Here is an 8,368-nt window from a genome sequence, read left to right as displayed (position 1 = left end):
ACCCGGCCCGGCCCGGCCCTACCTCAGCCCCGCCCGGCACAGGCGGCAGCGCCCCATCGGCGGCGGGGCCGCCCAGCCCCCCTGTGTCCCCCCCGAGCAGCGCCGGCTGCTCGGCCGCGGCGGGCGCGCTCCTGCTGGGGAGGGGACGGGCAGGGAGGGGCGGAGGCGGGAGGGAGGGAGGGCGGGAGCGCGGCGGCGGCAGATGCTGCGGCGGCGGCTGTGTCTCCTTCGGCCACATCCCGCGGCCGGTGCGCCCGCCCGGCGCGCTGCGCTACGGCGCCGCCGCGCAGCCTGCCCCAGCCGCCGCCGCCGCAGCAGCGGCCCCGCGCCTCGCCCCAGCGGCGGGGCGGTGGATGCCGAGCCCTCCTCGCCCCGGCAGCCAGCGGGCAGCTGTCCTGCGGCCGAGCCCCTCGGAGCCGGATCGGCGCGCTCGCACGGACACGGGGACACACGGGCGGACACGCACGCCCTGGGGGGGGGCAAGCCGAAGATGCTGCAGCTGGGCAAGGTCAGGACCTTGCGGTGAAGCCCGGAGCCGTCGCTCGCCCCCCCCCCTCCCCGCTCCCCCGCTTCATTCTCGCTTAGCGGACTGAGGATTTGCTCTTGGGTTTTGGTATATGTTTGGGAGCAAGCAGGCTGAATCGGCGCCGATCGGTGAGTACGACAGGCACCGTAATGGTGCCAGGTCCGTCCCCCTCCCCCCCACACACCCTTCCCGCTTGCGTGATATTTCTTCTTGGTGCGGGGTCCTGCGCTGCTCCCCTCGGCGAGGCTGCCGGGCTGGGCTGGGCTGCGAGGAGCGGTGTTTATGCCCTCAGCCGAAAGGTAACAAAGTGCGTTATTTCCTCATGGCTCTTTCTCCCGGGCCTCCCCCCTCCATCCCTTTCCTCCCTTTCTTGCTACGTTAGTCGCCGCTTATGTAGGGCATCCGCGGCACTGTGTCTCCCGGCGCCCTGCACTAATGTGCTCGTTACGGCGGTGAAGTCATGGGCCAGGGAGAGGGAGGAGGAAGAAGAGGAGGAAGAAGAAGATGAAGGGGCCCGGGGAGCCGCGGGCGGGGGCAGCGCCCGGCCCTGCGCGGAGCCCGCGCCCTGGGGCGGCTCCGAGCGACGGCTGCTGCTGTTTCTGTGTGTCTGGGCTGCGTGTCTGTGTGTCCGTGTGTGTGCGCGGAGGGGTGTGTGGGGTGTGTGCTCTTCCTTTGAAGCCACCGTCTGCGAAATGCTGCGCTCGAGGAGCGGGCGGAGGGGGTGGGGAGGGGAGCCGCGATGTGCGCGGTGATGTTTCGTTGATCTATATTTAATGGCTGAAAGAAGAGATGCTTTGCTTTCCTTTACCCTTACCTTACTCTTATTCTGGTGTGTAATGTGCTTGCATCGATCGGTCAAATCGTAGCTTCAGCTGAATCAAGTCACCACAGAGGAAGGAGGTGCAGCGGCACAGGCGGTACATGTAATACACAAATTCATCTGGCCGGGGATCTTGGAGGAAAATGAAAAAACCCGTTAGAGGGATAATTTTAGAAACCATGTTAAATTTCCTCTGGAGGGACTGGAAGGACGAATACACGGAAGAGTGTAATACAGCATCTTGTGCTGTTACATTTTCTTATACTTTGTTAGGGTGTGCTTTGTTTGGATTCAGGGTGTCACGGTTAACCCTATGCTTTACAGAAAAGAAAAATCCAAAACTTAGAAGAAATATTTAGAAATTAATAGGCTTCTTTGTTGAACACCCAGCTCTTAACTTTAGTGGCTGTAGTAACTGATATCTGTGCCCCTTAAAACATGTGTGCCTTTTTATTGGCAGTAACAAGGTAAAGTAAAAACTTCACATTGCAGGTTTATTTTCGAAGTCCTTCTGGGTAGCCTATATGTAAAGTGAAAACAGTGAGTCAGCCTGAGCTGTGCTTTGTAGCAAACCTTTCCATAGGGTACGTCAAGACTTACGTACCTCAAGACAGAGGGAGGACAACCCAGAATTATACGGAGTTTATGTAAGTCTGTTGTGTCTCTTGCAAAATCAAGAGAGGGAAAAGCATCTTTAATCATTCTGTACTTCGGGATATATTCATCCTGTCTTAAAAAATAAACTGATTATGTAACTCGTGTAGGCTGGGTTTATCTTTTTTGGACAGCCTAGTTAGCTGGCAGTGTATAAATGATGTGGCACGAAGGGGTTAAGGGCAGGTCTCCAGGGAAAGCTGCTGTATATCCTACTTGTGGGCCTCTGAGACTCAAGTGGCTTTAGGGCTTTTGTTGCCTTTACACAGGTTATCTGGGGAGGAGCCCCAACAGTAAAACCAAACCACCTGGAATGACTGTGATATTTAAGCAAAACATTATATGATGATCAAATACCCTTGTAAGACTAATTTTTGAGCTGAGTTGGTGAAGCTGTCTCCTTTCAGTCTGTGAATGACACGATCCTTTGGGAGCCTTGACTGACTATCAGCTGCAAAACTGCAGAGAACTTGCGATCGATCATCGTCATTAGTAAGAAGTTGATTAATAGCTTGGGACTGGGTTGAATGTGATTATGTTGAATGTTGTAGTTCCAAAAGAGGAGATCACATCTTGATCACGCTGTTCAGAGATGGTTTTTGCAGTCTGTTATATAAGAGAGGCTTGGGGAAAAAAAAAAGGAGTAGCGGGCTGTGCTATGGATACCTACCAAGAGAAATACCCCCCAAAGCTGCTGGTAGGAAGCTAAGTATTTATTTCCAAATGCCAGTTGCATGACTTTTTGTGGATTGTAAGAAAGATGCTTTTGGGAGAGGATTCCAGCAACAGTTCTCGAGTTCTGTTTTTCAGGTGCCTTAATAGATGTTAAAAGCAATAAATAGCTCGTCAGAGACACAAGCCTCTGACTTTTGCTGTGGGTTTTTTTTGATAGCAGTACCAAGATAATTTGATCCTCACATAATGAACTCTAACAGACAGTTGCACAAAATAGAAATAGCAACTAAAAAAAAATGTTTTGCATAATTCTGATTTGTATAATTTACCTTTGCTGATAGATGGTAGCAATTTAATGACTACGGTTTGGTGTTGAGTATTTGTTGCTCAAGACACGTGTAAAATCAACTTATGCTACGAAAGAAGTGCTGGAGTAGTTTATTTTAAGCGTTTTAAGAAAAGCCTTTTTAGGCAGGGGTGTAGATTGGCATGTAAATGGAGCAGATAACAGAATCAGCGGAACTCATGAGTGTTAAATTTTGCACTAAATTTCAGGTACATTTTCTATTTCATGGTTCAGTGTGATATGATTTTTAGAGCTGATCACTTGTGAAAATTCCAGCATATCTTTCTTAGGATTTCAAGCATCTGTTTCTATCCTAGAAGCAACTGTTTTCAGGAGTATCAGCAAGATAAGGAAAATGCATTATTACAGTACTCTTCACTTAAATAAGGACCTGTGGTTTTGATGCTCATTGATTGTGCTTGTAAGTCAGGAAGAGTTTGATATTTGAAGTTACAGCTGAAGTTTGACAAAAATGAAAGTGATTGTTTCTTCTCTTTGAAGTTCCCAGTAAGATCCCATTAGAGGATGAATTTTGGATGCCTATTTACCTGTACAATATTAAGTTTAGTAGTAGAATTATTAATACATACAAGTAAACAATATACCTTAATAGAGGCAGCAGTTTTAAATATGGAAAATTAATTTCTTAAGTGACAGAATGACTCTCAAATAGGACTAAACCACATTTGCTTAAAGAAGAGATGGCTTGTGTCATAACAGAAGATATTATACCAAGAAAAACATGTATTTTTTGGCCTTTTTGAACGGGGGTATGTTGGGAAAAGTATTTTCTCTCACAGGAATAGGAAGTCTCTGTGCAGGAGAGGTAAGTAGTCCTCTGCTCACACACTGCAGAACCACACAACTCTTTGGCTAGATGGCCTCTTGGTAGTTAGGCTCACCTGGAAAGAAATCTGAATGCACCATGGCACACTGAAACAATTTCTTCTATCCCCTCAGGATGTGCTAACTTTGTGTAGTGAATGGGTTGTAAAAGCAGATTGCCTGACCAGATTGTCTGGCATTATGCTGGACAAAATTTAAATGCAGTAGTATTGAAAAGGAAATATGCTATTTGTTTCTATGTAAACCAGTTGCCATGTTAATAGATTTTTTTTTTCTTATATAAACTGCCAGTTTAGTCTAGAACTAAGAAACAGAGAAACATTTCATTATCCATGAGAGCAAGCATTTAATATTTGTTTAAATTGCTCTTGGCATGGTAAGTTCTAGTGCATCCTGCTGGCTCTTAATCTGCCTATTCTACTTTACAAAATTCTATTATAATAATAAGCAATAACTTATAAGACATATAAAGCGTGGAACAAAATGAATTGTCTTGTCCTTTTGGTTGCTGCCTATTTTATTAAAGTTTCTGGAAAAAAAAACCAAGAAACCACCCAACCTAAAGTCCCACAAAAAATCCCCCAGGTTTCTAATGAAACTTAAACTTTGTACTTCTCAGAGCTGCCAAAATGGTGTTAACTTTCTAAAACTCATATATATAAAATAACTGTGTTCGATGTTACATTTTGTATCAGTTTATTGTGTTAATAGTAGTAATTCTGCTATATAGTGAACTATTATTTTCCACTTGTTTTAGTTCATTTTAAAAAGCCACAGATATGTAGAGTTTGACTTGTAGCATCCAAAATCAAGAACATCTGAGACTCAAAGGGTCTTTACATAAAACTTTCTGCAGAGGAGGATTTTGCATTTTCCCCTCCTATGTTTTCGGAGTTTTTGTCTTCCACTCTTTTTTCCTTGCCAAATTTACAATTGATTTCTTCATCTCCCAAAAGTCTTCACAGTAGAGCAACTTCCTTTTGGTCAAGATAATTACTTTTACTGACAGTGTAACTTAAATTTGCCTGCTTAATGTAACATAAACATCATCTTTTTTCAGCCATGGCTACATTTCCTGTTCAAATACTGTCAGTTGTTATTCAATTAAATAGCCAAGATTTAAGGCTGAATTTTTGAAGGGAGTCAAAGGAAATACACAGGTAGTGTAAATATATATTCTGATGGGATTCTTGATTGTTTTAAACCCACTGAATAAGACTTAACCCTTACACATTCAGTTATATCAGATTTATATTAGATAGCTTCATTCAAATTACTAAGATGCTTGGGAAAATAATTAGGAATAAGCTTCAGTCTGTTGGTAGAAAATTGCTGTACCTTTTAGCTCCGTGGGATGACTATAGGTTGTAATCTTCATCCTGTAAAAGTATGCGCTTTCCATCAGAACCAGCAAGCAGTTTGGAAGGGTGACTAGCAAGGATGGTCTGAGAGGTAACTCAAGGCTCCAGACAATGAGTTTCAAGGTATTTTAGTTCCTGCTTCCCAAGAGAGTTCTACAATTTATGAAGCTGGGTATCTGAAAGGCAAGAAAACATGCACTGGATGTTACAAACAGAAAGTGTGAACTTTTTAGTTTTTCTTAACAGTTTTCCACCTAAATGCTGGAATTCATGAATTTGTATGCTTCTGATATCCTAGCTGATCTATAAGTGGCTATAGTTTTTTGTTTGTTTGTTTGAGGTGGGGTTTTGGGTGTTTTTTGTTTAGTTTTGTTGTTGTTGTTTTGGTTTTTTGTTTTTTAAGTGTTCACATGGTTTTAGATTTATGTGAGCAAAGAATGTAACTTTTCTAAGATGGCATAAATTAATCAAATCATGGGATGTTGGCTTGGATTTCTTCAAAAGCAGGTAGTTGTTGTCCCAGTCAAATTTGCTTGTTCAGAAAAATTTATTCTTTTTGACAAGAGGTTGACTGTTGCTTTACCTGTTTGGCATATGGGAAGGGAAAAGCTTTTTCATGCTCTTTTTTTGTGTGAAAAATGTCATGATATTAGATGTGGATGTTCATATTCAGTGACAAGGCAGAAAGCTAGGTCGGAGATTGATTATCTAAGGAAACAACAACTTAAAGGTTTTCAACAATGAAAATGCCTCAGGATTAAACATGTAAATCTTGCCTGGACAAACCTTGTTGTTGTCTTTACATTTGTCACAGTCAGTTCTTTAAATAAGCAGGTACTTGGAGGCATTAATTACACTATAACTTTCTCTCATTTCTTATGCCAACCAAGCTTCAGGACAACTTTTTAACGTGCCTAATGGCATCATCTAATTTGTGCTTGGCGTGATACCGTAGTAGGTGAGATTTTGTGTGATGCAGAAAATTGAAGTCTCGTGGGAAGTTGGAGTTGGGGCTGCTAAAAAATGTAAGTACTAAATATGGAGTGGTACATCTAGTGAATTCTTACAAATCAAAATCTAGGTTAGTCTGTGAGCATTTTGAAAAATGATTAGTCATATTTGATACTTTCTGAGTACTTCTGATGAAACACCTGTATCCTTGATCACCACATGATGGTAACCTGAACCTTCAGTTCAGTGCCTAACCTTGTCTGACCTAGTGTGCTTAGAAATGCAGTGAATAGAACAAAAAAGTTCTGGGTATTTTAAAAAGTTTGTGCTTTAATGAAGGAGGCTGACAGTAATTGATGAATTGTAGAATTCTTGCTGCAAATGGTTTTGAAGCCTGAGTTAGAAAAATAATGTGATTTTATATGTGGATTTCCACTGCTGTGCTGATGTATGTCATCTGATGGTACAAAGGGCAAAACTTGGAAGTGTGATAGTGCATCTCTATCGTTGCAGGGAGCCTCCAGGCAGGTAATAGCTTACATAGACTCCATCTATTGCTCTTTTATATCTTAGTTTGCTACAGGTGTACTTGATTGGTCCTTTCATTAAAACACCATCACCATTGGCTAATTAAGAAGCCACCCTTTGGTAAGCAAATCTCCATAACACATTCCACATGTTCACAATAGCAGGTGTAGTGAGTTAAGATAAGAATTGTTTCTCATTCTTTTCTCTGATCTTCTCACAGCCTTTTCCCAGAACAATGCCTAGGGAAGTTGTGTTTCTCTCTGTGGTCAGTAAGCTGCTGCTAGACATTTCTTCTTTGTATGTGCCAAAAATATAGAATGCATTCTCAAAATTTTCATTGCAATTAAAGCAACAGAAAACTGTTGGCTTCTGTTTCCTTTACTTCTGGCCTTTAACTGTGTTAACCTTCCCAGTAGAAGAATTTTGAGTAAAAGGTTTGAAAGTCCTCTCCTGCTTACAGCTCACCAGGTTAATTCCAGATCCTTCTCAGCTATGCCTGTATGATTTTCAGATGATAAAGTTTGGTCCAAAGTTTCCCCATTCTGGGGAAAAAAAGAGTTGCAGTCTGCCAGAGACCTTGGGAATTAGCTACTGCACATACACTTGTTTTACTGATGACTTGCATCATCCTACATTTGAATGCGTAGGAGATAGGCAACACCAATTTCTCTTTTTCTGCCATAATAAATATGATAGTCCCTTACAGATTTTATAGATTCAGTAGTATGTATTTTTGGTTGAAAGTGTTTCTGACAAGCTTGGCAGCTTATTGCACTTATTTTTCACTTCTGACTTCTACTGCCTTTACCAAGAACAAGTAAATTATTGCACAGAGCCTCAGGAGTCTTGGGGGACTCTGACTTTAATCTCTTCAAAGAAGAATGGACAGGTTGAGCTTAATTAGAAACATGCATGTCTAATCAAAGGGTAAATTTAGAATCACACATTTTAAGAACTGGCATTAAAAGCAGACTCATGATACCAAAAAAATCTTTGGTTTCACGAAACCATGGTATATTTGTGAAGCATATTGCACTATTCTGATAAGCAATTGTTTAATACTCTCAGGTACGTAGGCCTTCCTAATATGAGTCATTACATAGTTTTTTTCAATTAAAAAAATTCCAAAGCATGCAATTCTGGTCAAACCATGGAAGTTCCCAGTTTCCACTGGGATCCTGTGCACTTAATTCTCAATGCAGACTCTCATAATGAGCACCCAAAGGATGGTTAATACTCCTCATTTCAGCAAGGAACAAACATTTCCTTATATTCCATGTATCTTATGTAGTATAGATCTGTTCAGCAAGTACTGTATGTGAATGAAGTGGAAAGCTATGGTGTAAAATGTAAGCTTTACATTTTTTCTTTGCTTTTCTTGAGGTTGAGTTTTGATTAGTTGGCTTACATGTTCCCTCTCCATAAATACCTTATACATAAAAGTAACCAAGAGTAATCTGCTTATTAATTCTTACTTTTCTATCTCTAAGTCTTGGAGATACAGTGCATGTATAGGTCTTGCTGTTTTGTGTTGGTTTTTTTTTCCAGCCAGTAAGAGAAGTGATATTTTTGTAGTGCATAATAAATACTTCTTCTATTTCATGTGTATTAGAAAAACAGTATTTGAACTCAGCAGAGGAGACATCTGGTTTTGTGTGGTA

At 42.0% G+C, this 8,368-nt stretch overlaps 1 protein-coding gene across 4 annotated transcripts in view; it reads left to right on the top strand.

Moving 5' to 3' along the window:
* The first annotated feature begins 403 nt into the window (after positions 1–403).
* The window catches only part of CTNND2 (catenin delta 2), a 639,750-nt gene continuing 631,785 nt past the window's right edge, over positions 404–8,368 (top strand). For 2 of the 4 annotated variants that reach the window (XM_054284533.1, XM_054284531.1), the window contains exon 1: positions 404–654. In XM_054284533.1, the coding sequence (XP_054140508.1) occupies positions 618–654 (37 nt within the window). In that variant the 5' untranslated portion in view covers positions 404–617. Of the gene's footprint in view, positions 655–761; positions 826–8,368 lie in introns of those variants that run through there. The other 2 variants (XM_054284535.1, XM_054284532.1) reach the window with 2 other exon arrangements.

This window comes from Melozone crissalis, unplaced genomic scaffold (genome assembly GCF_028551555.1).
Source record: "Melozone crissalis strain CALT ecotype California unplaced genomic scaffold, PUWL_Pcris_2 ptg000042l_1, whole genome shotgun sequence".
NCBI lineage: Eukaryota > Metazoa > Chordata > Aves > Passeriformes > Passerellidae > Melozone > Melozone crissalis.
The sequence above is the reverse complement of the archived record's forward strand: the minus strand, read 5'-3'. Positions and strand labels throughout refer to the sequence as shown.